Below are 12,500 nucleotides of genomic sequence, written 5' to 3' on the forward strand. Positions count from 1 at the left end.
AAGTTCAGAGATCACCTCCACATCCTGTGCTTTATAGAAACGTTGAGATTCTGAGAAGGATGCTTTTTCGTTTAAGAGGAAGTTCACCGATCCCGAAATCAATGACATTGCAAGTTGTGACTTGATAGAACTAGTTTCAAGGTAGAAAATGGAGAGCTTTTTTTTTTTGCGTAGTGGTTTCAGCTCAAATCCCCGATTCAATGTTGAGGAGGAGATGATAGTAGGTTTAGAAAGATTTTACAAAATGACTGTTTTATTCAACAGATTTGCTGGGATTAATGAGACACGCGTGGAACATATTCAGTTCGAGGGTGCTGATCATGACACCACGGGCTCAACATACGGCGCTTCTATTCCGGTCAGCACCGCACTTTCCGATGACAGAGACGTCATTGTGGCCTACGAAATGAATGGCGTCCCCATCCCACGGGACCATGGGTTTCCTGTTCGACTTGTAGCCCCAGGGGTGGTTGGTGCTCGCAATGTGAAGTGGCTGAAAAGGATCGTGCCAAGTTTGAAGGAAAGCTCAAGTCACTGGCAGCAAAATGATTACAAAGGCTTCTCTCCATGTGTTGATTGGGATTCAGTTGACTTCACATCAGCTCCTGCGATTCAAGATCTTCCCGTGACATCAGCCATTTGCGATCCAGCCGAGGGTACAGCCATCTCAGCCGATGATGGAGAAATCACCCTCAAAGGCTACGCATGGAGCGGGGGCGGAAGAGGTGTCGTCCGCGTTGATGTATCACTCGATGGCGGTAAAACGTGGCATGTTGCTGAGCTTCAAGGAGAAAATAAGCTACACCGCGCGTGGGCCTGGAAACTTTGGCAAGCTACTCTGCCCCTGCCTAAAGGAGCGGACTCCCTGCAGATTTGTGTCAAAGCAGTGGATTCCTCATACAACACCCAACCAGACAGCGTTGCCCCTATCTGGAACTTACGAGGGGTGCTTTCAAATGCATGGCATCGTGTAAATGTTACAGTAAAACGCGAGTAGGATGTGATAAGGGATTTATGCTATATTTAAGTTTCTAATCAGTGCAAAGTTATGCAGAAATCAAGTATTTATCTAATCGTTCAAAACGAGAGCATGCTGCAATATAAGCCTCAATATTTAAGTTGGGCGTAAAGTTCTTGCTCGAACCACCAGTTCTCAAAGATGTTTCCAGGACATTATTCCTCATCAACCAAGTTGATGTTAAATTTTTATTGCTTTAATCCTCGTATCATGTAAACACTCGAGTTTCTTTGGAACTCACACCTTGACTTCTCAAAAATCAGTCAAACTGTTTGATTTTAGACTATGAAAATGCAGTGGAAAAAAGGAATTTCAGTTGTAGCCTTGGCTAATGACATTTAAAATAAACTGTGGAGCACCAAACGCCAAAAATCTAAGCATTTATTTAGCCTGCCGTGAACTGAAAAAATGGTAGACTGATGGGTGTCGTCATTAGACAAAAGTTTGACTGAGTTTAACTCAGCCTAGATATTGCATGAAAATAGGCTTGAATCTAAGCCTGACGTGCAACCGAGCTCGGCCAGAAAACACTACTCGCTAGTGGGAAAATGAGGAAAAAAACTACACCCGTTTGACTGCTTGGCCGGCATCAGCGCCAATGGTTCGGGCTCCCATAAGCAATACAGTTGCCAATGCTAGGACTATTTATGTGAGGCATGCCAATGGTAAGACGATATGTGTAAGGCGTGCCAATATTAGGACGATATGTGTGGGCGTGCTATTGCTTGACTAACATGTGAGAAGTGAATTCGAATTGTAAAGGTAAAGGTACACCTTATTTAACGTCGGTAATTCCTTTACCCTTTAGAGCGAGGGTATTCTCCCAGGAAGCCGGCGGTGCCCTCATTTTTATTCTTTCCATCATTGCTCCGTTTTAAGGGTATTTAAAGCTACTTTACGCTACGCTGAAAGGAAAGAAGTCGAAACAAGGATGTGAGATCCGGGGATCGAACTCGGGACCTCTTGCACCAAGGCCGCGCACTAACCGACTGTGCCATTCTTGCTCCTAACCTCCTCGCTGTGATTGAGTATGAGAAATGGGAGACGCAACACGGTTTCTTTTTAGCTGCTGCGGCTGAAGACTTCTCGAAGGCAGCAACTAAAGGAAGTAGCCGCCGCGCATGCTCAGCACAGTGAGTTTCGAAGTTATAACAGAGGTCTCTTTTCCCGTAGTCTTCAGCCCAGCGAAAACAAAAAGAAAAGAGATCTCTGCTAGCAGGGAATCTTGGTTGGTTTCAACTCTATCAAGCCGCGAATGCGCTGCTGAGGGTTTCGGTTACCCTCTTGTTAAACTGAAAGTGGTCTTCGTTAGCCTCCTTTTGAAACTTTTGTGGATTCCTGAACTTGATTGTCTTTGTCTTCCTTCATCGGCGTCTCAGCGGTTTCCTCTTGGTCTGTTATAATTTGGACAACAGTCTGATCGTGCGGATCCTTAAAAACGGGCATTACCCCATTGACTCCTTGGGTGCCCTAGGACGGTCCCAGGTGACGAGTAAAATCGTCTGGCGTTAGACAGAGTAAAATTTGTTAAGTGTACTCAGGCATCAATGGGTTAACTGGAGAGTGTCGGCCACAATGGAAATACTGAACAAGGTTCACCACGTTTTGATATTTCTAACCTACGGGATTTAGCATTCTGACTTGGGAAAGGGGATATTTTTGACATACCGAATTGAGAGGCGGTTGGTTCTGATGCCTAGATGGAAACCACGTGTAATTCGCTTTCTTAGCTTATGTACTCCTCTTTCAATACCCATACAGCCCCGGACTAGAGCCCAGGCTTTGTCCACCCATATGACTTTTATTTTCCTTTTTTTCTCTGCCATCACAAGTTCTGGTACACAGTGTCCTAAATTAACGATAATTCATATACCGGATCCGAAATACTGTAATCAAAGTCCATAAAACAAAACAAAAGAACAAAACAAATATAACAATACCTCATCAGAAATTCCTAATCGGAATAACAATGATTATCCTCCGCCATTTTAGTCCACCCAAAGCAAAATTACGAATCAGCGATAATTGTTAATTCATCTTGCAAAATAGTAATTTCGGTCTTGTTCGGAGGCTCATTCGTCAGAATTACATTCATCGAAGTAAAGGACAGTGCCTACTATTGTTATTGCGCATACGTTCTGCGCATCTCGAGATACTCTGGTTTCCTATTGGTGATGTTTACTAATACAGTGATATTTTAGCATGGTTTAAAACTATCCGGAGAAAGTAGATCTTTGTAAGTTCTCTTGGTATCCAAAAAGAACATTGGGGGTAACCATGCATTTCTGAGGATAATTAAGCTTTAATTTGGAAAGTAACGCCATACATTGCTTTGTATTGTAAAGCTTTTTACAAATATTGTTGACAAATTAGCTTTGAAAAATGCACGGTTACCCCCAATTTTCCTTTTTGAATTTCAATCACACTTGCTGAGATCTGCGTTTCCCGCATATCCATACAACTGCCCAAAAATTAGTAGGCACCGTCCTTAACATTTCTTGAAGGCGTTCTCTTTTGCCTCAAGATCCAAAATCTAGCGTGGCGCAAAAAGCACATAGAAACACTCATAACAGGTATTTGTTATTCTCTAAACTCTCAATTAGATGTCAAATGTTTTTACACTAAAATGATTATAGGTATTGCATTCTTTAACCTATTAAATCTATAACTACTTTTTTTTCTCGAAAAAAGGTTAATAATAAGAAACAAACCAAAACCTGCATATGTATCCATAAAGACGTAAACACGCATCTAGATATTTTTTCCAAAAAAAAAAAAATTGCGAATTGTTTAGAAAAAAACGGGCGGTCCTTTTTTTAGCCATACCATGATTTTCATAAATTATCTGAACTCGGAAATACAAAACTTATGAAATTTTGTTACAAAACTGAGAGTCGTTCGGAGTTGCTCTTAAACGAGACAAACAGAGGAAGAACCACAATTCTAAATTGACCTCTGTATACAATTCGTTCCTCGATAACATTGATTTCTAAATTTGCTATTGTGTCGTGTTGTCCTTCAATTCCGGTGCGAGCCTCTTGCGTTTTCCCAAGTGCGTCCCAACTCCTCCTACACCCCCGGGTGCTCCCATCGCTCCCATATCTCCTGGTGGTCCCTGTCCGCCTGCTGGTCCCGGTGGTCCCATAGGACCCGGTCTTCCTGGAGGTCCGGCAGGGTTCCCTGGGTAGCCTGGAATGCCAGGGGGACCGGGCAGTCCGGGGGGTCCAGGGGGTCCCTTTGGTCCATCAGGTCCTCTTGGTCCTGGCATACCCATGGGTCCATCTGGTCCTTGGGGACCCGGTGGTGGTGGCGGTGGAGGTGGTGGGGGTGGTGGTGGTGGTGGAAATGCGTACGGGTAAATATCCTTTTTGGTGCCTGCATTGGTAATTAAAAATCACCGTTAGGTCCATTAATAATGTCTCTGTGACCATGCCCAAATTATCTTTACAATACTGGGCAGAAAAAAATACATGTCAAGAAACATTAACTGGCAGGATTTTTTATGACCAAGTTGAAAGTATGACTGCAGAACACATATGCACTTGGCTGTCAGAGGGGCGTCTAAAAATGGGGCGTTCACACCCTGACCTCTCGACCTTGCCTCCTGCAGCAGTTCACCGCTGGAAAATCATTGAAAGCAACTGCAGTTTTAAATTTAATTTTGAGAAAACAAGGAACTGTGAGTTTTCGACTAAATTTTATCATTAGTTGACGAGGCTGGTATAGACAAGGACTTTTTTCGTTGATAACACTCTTTCGATTGTATCTCAAATTTCGCTTGCTTGGTTAAATTCACTGGTCAACCGTGATTGTTTTTAGGGAATTCTCAAGGCCTGTTCCAGGATCAAATGAGAACAAGAGAGGGCGAGAATTTTAATACTCTTTGCAAGCCCAAGAAAAATTTAAAACCAGGCCACTCATGACTTTTTTGTAACTTATTTCCCTAAACTTCATAGCCAAGCTAGAATTTCAATACATCGAAATTGGTCTAAACCTTTTATCCAAGTCGCAGAATTATCTTCGCAGTACCTCTTCTCAGGTATATTAAGGACTGGGTCATCTAATCAGTAGTCAAAAAGTGAGGGAGTGGTCAATCTTTAAAATGGTTCGAAAAGTTTGGACAAAACTTGGTGACAGGTTACATCCCCTCGTAACAGATAACTTAAGATTTTGTTTTACTTGAAATATGTCACGTGACCAAATAACAGACCACTTCCGGGTTTGTTCTGTAGTTTTACTACCTACTCAACCGTAGCCGATGTAATTGGAAAGGCTGTCAAACCGTACTGAAAGTCTGTTTAATTAGTATGTATAAAGTTACATTAGTAACAGTTCTTTGGTCACATGACCTGGACATGCATTCCATGGTACTTGGGTAAGTAGTAAGACTGCAATAAACTGTTGATAAAGTACCGTCCGAAACCTAAACCGGAAGTGGGCTGTGAATTGGTCACTTCATTGGGTGCCATGGCAACAACACTAATAACTAAATTTACTTTGGGCAGTCGTTTACCATGACTGAGCTAGAAGCCTTTTGCACGTATGGTTCTCCAGATAGATCACCCCTGGAAGTTTTACACTAATTAACAAGTGACCCACTCCTTAATATACCTGAGTTTGTGTGATGTGTTGATTCAGATGAAAAAATATAAAAAAAAAACATATATATTGCTTTTCTGATTTTGTTATTTAGCGCAGCATGTTTACCGTTAAATAATTGTTGCTTTTATGCCAGAGAATTTTGTAGTTTCCTCGTTCGGCGTCATGGGTTGGTGAAAACAGTGTGGCAAGGCTTCGTAACAAATAGTTTTTGACTACACTGTGGTGATGAGAAAACGTTTTGACAATTCGATGGTGTACATTAAAAGGAACGAAGCTGGTTCGTGGCTTTCGCAAAAGTTGGATGACATGCTAAGTAACCAAGGTTTTCGTCATGAATTTAACCCGAAGAAGTTGAATTTTCAACTAAACCAAATATTGAGAGGAGATTAGACTGAGAAGATTGCAATGTCAACCGTTAACATTAAGATCAGGTCAGGGTTAGGGTTGGGGTTTGTGGGTATAGGTATACTTGTTTTGGAGAATATGTCTACGGCCTTTTTCAGTACTCCGAAAGAGAGCTTTTGTTACTGATTTTACGGTTTTGGCTTTATCGCGTCTACAATGTAAAGGATGTGTAAAGAGGAGGCGTGAGAAAATATTCTACTATTGCAGTGGACTTCAATATAGTATTAGAATAATTTATTATTTATTTTGTAAAATCTCCCGCAATTCAAGCCGCATTTTGAGAAACGAAGTGTCGACAATAAACAAGCATTCGCATATTTCAGTAGTTTCCGTAACGTATCGTTCAAGCTCTGTTTACGAGTATGTATCAAATGCATATTCTTTTATCTTTCCTCGACGAAAGATCGGCCTTTTTACCTTTACTCGTGCTCACAAATTTTGTTGAAATTTAGAAAAAAAAAAGATGTTGAATATTTTCTTTGTTGTAAGAGCCACCCCAGTGATACCCTGGTCAGGGTTCAGTGAATTTGAAAAGGTTTGCTTAATTGATTCAAAGTGTCCTCTGTTAGAACAGTGAATTATCTCAGTGCAGAAACACAGTCTTTAAAAAAAGGGGGGGAGGGGTGGGGGGTGGCGTCATTATTTTATTATTATTTTTTGATTTAACAGCAACTTCTTTTTACTGGGAGACCAAACTTAAGTAGCTTGACAGGGCCCTCGTAGGCCCCCCAAGGGAACAAGGAGAAGTAGGTTTGGTAGAGAAACTTAAAGAAGGAAATGCGGGTTATCTTAATTCTAAAGAAGTTCGATGATAATACAGATTTGTCTTATATACTTCAAACGCATGCTGAGATGGAAAAAATCGGTTAAATTTCAGAAAAATTAATTCAAAGAGGATTCACGAAGTCCATCCATCTTCTCATTCCTTACTGTTAGTCGCAGCATAGAGCAGTATCAATCGAGTGTGGTAAAACCAAAACCAAAGTAATTAATTCGGCCAATCAAAAAGGACGGAGGCAATCCGGTAAAACAATCTAAACTCGAAGTAATTAAACGTAGCCGACACAAAGCGCGGGAAAATGTGCACGCACGAGCCACTATTGGTTTTGGTTTCACTTCTGATTGGTTGAAAAAGTGGCGAGAGAACTTTGAACCAATCATTGAGTAGAGTAATACAAAACCAATGCAAATCGCTTATTACTTTCGACACTCAATTGAAAACCGCTGTAATGATTGGTATGAAATGAATGAAACGTCTATTAACCTAGGCCAAAGGATTAGAGGCAAGTTTGTGGAGCGTTCTGCAAAACGGTGTAAATGTTGAATAATTTCATTCTTTGCTGTTACACTTGACTTCCCTGTTTTTCTAGCCCCCTTTTTGATATTTATGGAAGCCAGTACTTTGTTTATTTCGTGTAACTATTCTTCAAACTGGGACAAGCAAATTGATACTAGTCTCGGGAGGGCGTATGCACATATTAGGAGTGTGCAAGAAGTATGGTTATAGTTTAGATTCTCTTTACTTCTTTTTACTTATGGCATTTCAGTTTGGGGTGTTGCAAGTTATGGAAAGTATGTTTCTAAAATTTCAGAAAAGAGAAGTTCGTTTTGGCTTCCTTAACGCGGTCGAGACTGTTTCAAGCCTTTTAGTGGCCTCAGATAAGGGCCCTTTGGCAGATCTCCTACCAGCCAGTAAAACAAGATTGCTAAGGAATCGTGGCCATTCCTATGTACTTCATCAGATTAAAACCGAACGTTTTAAACGCTCTTTTATTAATACTAAAGTGTCTTTTAAGATTTATTTGATTGCATATTGTAATCCTGAACTTCTGTTTTTGAAATTAATGGAGAGCTTTATTGTTATTAATTTTTTTCAAGACCTCCGCGTAGGTAGCAGGGGCAATGGATTTTTAAGTCGCATTTTATTTGAGCTGCTATTTCACAATGTTATGTATTCCCTTGTAAGCCCGTGAAGGGAGATCTCGTTCAGTGATTCTTGGGTTGGAATCAATTTCAAGCTTGAAGGTTTTTTGGCTTTCTTCACAAATACTTAAATGGCTATTGACTGTGATGTTCATTCTCGCTTACACTCATCACAACCTCAATTTAAATATGCTAATATTTCTTTTTCGGTTTTTTTTTTTGCCATAGCGGAGCTGCGCACGCGCGGAGCACCATTGGTAAGAAAATATCCAAGGAAATCTGTGCGAGAAAATTTGGTTTTGGTCACCGTTCGACCGTACGTACGTCCACCCTTTCATGTATGCCAATTTTGACCAGTATCAGGTGACCATATCGCGGGCTCAAGTTTAGAGCCCATCGAGGTCAGCTTCTTTCTTAAAAAGGTGACAGCTGACCAAGGTACTGGGTTTCGATTGTATCGCAGGCTCAAGCCAGGTTAACCTATTGTAAGAATAAATAACCCATCCACGGGATATGGTACAAACTACGCGCAACTCGCAAGCTCAGATGGTAGCAATGCATGGGTTCGAGTCCCGTTGAAACGTGGGTACTTTCAAAGCTTCTTTCGCAACGACATAAATTGAATCCTTAAGTGTGATGATATTTCGCTTCCAAACAAAACAAGGTAACAAGACGATCATAAGTTCTGTCTGAATCAAATTGAAATTTTGTTTGGAAACAGGTAAAGAAAAATTTGCAACCAAACTCAGAACAAGATTTAATTTCAACAATTTCCTACAATACCGAAGCAAAGAAACAACTTATTACTGATAACGATCAAAATTTTGTTCCTCAGCAAATTCTTGCTTTTTTACTTACGTAACAAGGCGGCCATGTTGGTTGGCAATACAATCCAATTTCTTTTCGGTTGTAACGAGAATGGATACTCCAAAATAAGGCGAGGCACTTAGTTTTGTGTATTTAAGGTACCAAACGATCTTAGTGATGTGTTACTAAGTTTAAATATGGTTTCACCAGAACAATTTATGAAAGCAAACCATTTCGAGTGGGCCCTTAATTAAACCTAATCATTAGAGACCAGTGCCTAACCCAGCAGTTATTCTCTGCCTAAAAAGTATTGTTTATCTGCCAAACCGGGTTAACACTGAGATTGCCAGGTATGGGCCATTTTGCAGTTATTTGCTCAGTGACCTAGCCTATGAACTGCTACGAGGCTGCCGGTGACCTTGTATTGATACAGACCTCACTGCTTTTCTCATGTAAATTGTGTTGTTGTAATTCGAATTAGTCTACATTAACATTACAAAAGCACAAAGGTTTGTATCAAAGCAGAGACACCGGCAACCTCGCTTCCATTCCTGGGCCAAGTAACTTAGCTACAACTGTAAAATTGTCTATTGCCACGTAACACCGAATGTTACACCTGTATATGTGTCACGAAGTGTCTCATCTTATTTTGGAGTATTCATTCCGGTCATAACCATTTCTTTTCGCAGAATTTGCATAATAATAAAGTTTAGTTCCCAGTGGAGAGAAAGGTTATTGTTCTTGCCAACTGTGAACATGGCCACCATGACGTCACATGCAAACCAGCAATGGGGATGTGATCTGTTTTTTTCTTAACTAGACCTTGGGCGAAGGAAAATCTGATTTATGGCGACTTATCTAAAAAACGTAGCCGCCTGGATATAAAACCATTGAGTTTTCTGTTCTGTCGGGCTCACAGTTTTCTTGGCCGTTGTTGATTCTAGAAATAAAAAATACACATAAGACATTCTAATACAAAAACGAGGTGCTGGAAACTTGTCGAGGTCACAAAATACGAGACCTATGTGAGTCACATTTGTCCTTTTGAAATTGCGTTTTTCTTGTTGTTCATTTATCAGACAAGTCTTGTAATTTCTCCAAATTCTGTTGCTCCCCTCTTTCGTTTTCCATATGAGGGATGATGTGCTCCAGTGCCGCCTGCTCCTCCAGGAGCCCCCATTGCTCCCATGTCTCCGGGTGGTCCCCTTCCGCCAGCTGGTCCCGGTGGTCCCATGGGACCTGGTCTTCCAGGGGGTCCAGCGGGAGAACCTGGGTATCCTGGTATGCCGGGTGGCCCTTGTGGACCCATTGGTCCTGGAGGGCCTTTTGGTCCATCTGGTCCTTGAGGTCCGGGAAGACCCATGGGTCCGTCTTGTCCAGGGGGACCCGGTGGGGGTGGAGGTGGTGGTGGTGGGGGCGGAGGTGGTGGGGGTGGATAATACCAGCTATCCTTTTTCTCACCTTACAATAAACGATATGTTATATCAAGGTTAAGACAAGACATTAGAACGAAGGCAAATTCACTACACACTTGAATTAAAAAAAAAAACCCGAAATGATCGACATTCATTGGATTCTATCTCACTTTTGATAGAGTTGCAACTGAAATAGTTTGTCTTTCTCTTTGAAAACTGTCTTCTAAGAAAGGGGAAATAGAATCTTACTTGTCCACCCTGCTCTTTTCGAATTCGGTCTCTGCTTGCATTGCCATTTTGTTCTCCACGCTTAGTGGTCCACATAGTTATTTCCATCTTATTTGTACGATTTTGGCATCAAGCATTTCAATGTCCGTCTTTCTTGTTCAGTAGTACCATCCGCACACATGAGAACATTTAGCGTAAAGAGAGAGCCCCCATTATACCCCACTCCAGTGTTGCAATCCATTTATAACACTTTTTCGATCGATCATGTCCAGAATATGTTGTTTAAGCGAACCTAGAACTAAGTTTAAATGTCGTAGCTTCCTCGCGACTCAGTCAGGATCCCAAAACCTAGAAGTATCAATGTCTTTCATTTGGTCTGGGCCCACCAGTTTACTATAAATTTAGAATGCGGTTCCCTTCAAATTATGGCCTATCAGATTGATTGTGCCTGAGCACCACAACGCCTCTGATTCGTTTGCAACCCAGTGTCTGGATTTCAAAGAAAGAGGTCATGCTGCAGAACAACAAATAGCGAACAGAAACAACGAGAGTTCATTTCATTTAGGCGTAAAGTAAACTGATGCATACAAGCACTAGTCTGAACAAAAGGCTAGTCATAGAATTTAGTAGGAACCTTTAGATTCTAGTGCGAGGAGGAGAATGAGTACGAGATTTGACTGCCTGTTTTTAGCGAAATTACTAAGAAAATTTATGACCTGGACGATTAATCGGTTTCCAGTAAGAAAGACCTTACGATCTACGACGGAGACGTTTTAAATTTTTTTTGGATTATTCCATTTTCTCAATCCTCTGACGAAAACAAAGGACTAGACGTTGCTACAATCCCAAATAATAGCCAGCAGAGAGCAAGAAAGCAATGCACACTTGCAAAGCCATTGTTGTACTCATTAGACAGAATTGCATAGAGAGTCATCGCCGCTTTTACCGTCGTAGATCTTAAAGGTTCCTTATAATTTGGAACGGATTACCAATCACTGTATGAAGGGTACGCATGGGGCTTCTCTCTCGCCAGGTGAAAAGTTAAGTGTTAATTTATGGGAGGACTGAGTAAGGAAACGTAACCTCTCTGGAGGTACTTGTCAAGTAGCCTCGAAACCAGGCTCCCTTTTCTCGTCTCATTTACTACCGAGAGACCCTGGTTACAGCTGGTCACATCCGTTTTGCAACATGATCTCTTCTCTAAATAGCCCTTATGCGTGATGACGTCTGAATAGTTGATTTCACCACCAAGCATCGATTTCGAAAATCCAACTTTAAAATTTTAGCTTGAGCTGAATCCCGGAGGAGTAAACTTGTAAAGAAAACCCACGTGCGAACAGCATTGGATGTCCAGATGATGTGAATAATTTTGTACAAACGAGGCTTGGTGGTGAATTTCTTGGGATATGACGTCATAAGGCCTATTAACGATTATCGTTAACGTGTAATTTGATTTGAATTTACTATTATCGTCTATTTAGGACACTGCGTCCCAGGACTTGTGGTAAGAGAGAAAATAAGGAATTGACTTTAAAATGTTTAACTTTGTCATGAAGTTTGGTAACCGACCTTTTGGTTTGTTGCCGAGTGATAATACAACATTGTTAAATAGTGTTTAAAACATTGTCCTCAAACAGCTAGCGGTGTGGTGGTCAAATGGTTAGGTGACGGGTTAATCAAAATTCCGAGGTTTCAGTCCTCTGTCCATACACTTCGGTTTTCTTTTAAAAAGTATGTGACCATTTTTCCACAATCCATATCAAGCTTTCAGTCGTCAAAATTAACGATAATAATAAATTCAGAGCAAATTACGAATTAAAGATAATAGTTAATTCGAGGTAGAGAATGGATGGGTTGCCATTTTGATGACAAGGGAGGAAGAGACGAGAGACTGAGTTCGAGGCTGCTTGTTGTAAAACCCAGGTCGCAAATTTTAAGGCTGCAGGTCAATCTGCATAAGCCATCTATTGTTTCTGTATCGCATTGCACAAGTTTCGGGTAAAGAAGCATTGAAATGAATAACTCTAAAGTAATGTACTTAATATAGCTTACGACAAGGGGCGCAAAAAGTGCAGTGAACCAATCAGCAACCGAAGCGAGTA

At 41.1% G+C, this 12,500-nt stretch overlaps 2 protein-coding genes across 3 annotated transcripts in view; one reads left to right on the forward strand and one right to left on the reverse strand.

Annotated features, from left to right (window-relative positions):
* LOC137972394 (sulfite oxidase-like) overlaps nucleotides 1-1,385 on the forward strand; it is a 10,754-nt gene extending 9,369 nt beyond the window's left edge. For both annotated transcript variants that reach the window (XM_068819099.1, XM_068819098.1), the window contains exon 7: nucleotides 265-1,385. In XM_068819099.1, coding sequence (XP_068675200.1) covers nucleotides 265-997 — 733 coding nt within the window. In that variant the 3' untranslated portion in view covers nucleotides 998-1,385. The remainder of the gene's footprint in view (nucleotides 1-264) is intronic.
* Nucleotides 1,386-2,808: 1,423 nt separating this feature from the next.
* LOC137972736 (collagen alpha-1(XIII) chain-like) overlaps nucleotides 2,809-12,500 on the reverse strand; it is a 14,282-nt gene continuing 4,590 nt past the window's right edge. Inside the window, exons 3-6 of the mRNA XM_068819456.1 lie at nucleotides 9,837-10,216; nucleotides 9,673-9,695; nucleotides 4,607-4,638; nucleotides 2,809-4,393 (exon numbers count right to left, since the gene is read on the reverse strand). Of these exons, the coding sequence (XP_068675557.1) occupies nucleotides 4,017-4,393; nucleotides 4,607-4,638; nucleotides 9,673-9,695; nucleotides 9,837-10,216 (812 nt within the window). The 3' untranslated portion in view covers nucleotides 2,809-4,016. The remainder of the gene's footprint in view (nucleotides 4,394-4,606; nucleotides 4,639-9,672; nucleotides 9,696-9,836; nucleotides 10,217-12,500) is intronic.

The sequence above is a fragment of the Montipora foliosa genome, chromosome 10 (genome assembly GCF_036669935.1).
Source record: "Montipora foliosa isolate CH-2021 chromosome 10, ASM3666993v2, whole genome shotgun sequence".
Lineage (NCBI taxonomy): Eukaryota > Metazoa > Cnidaria > Anthozoa > Scleractinia > Acroporidae > Montipora > Montipora foliosa.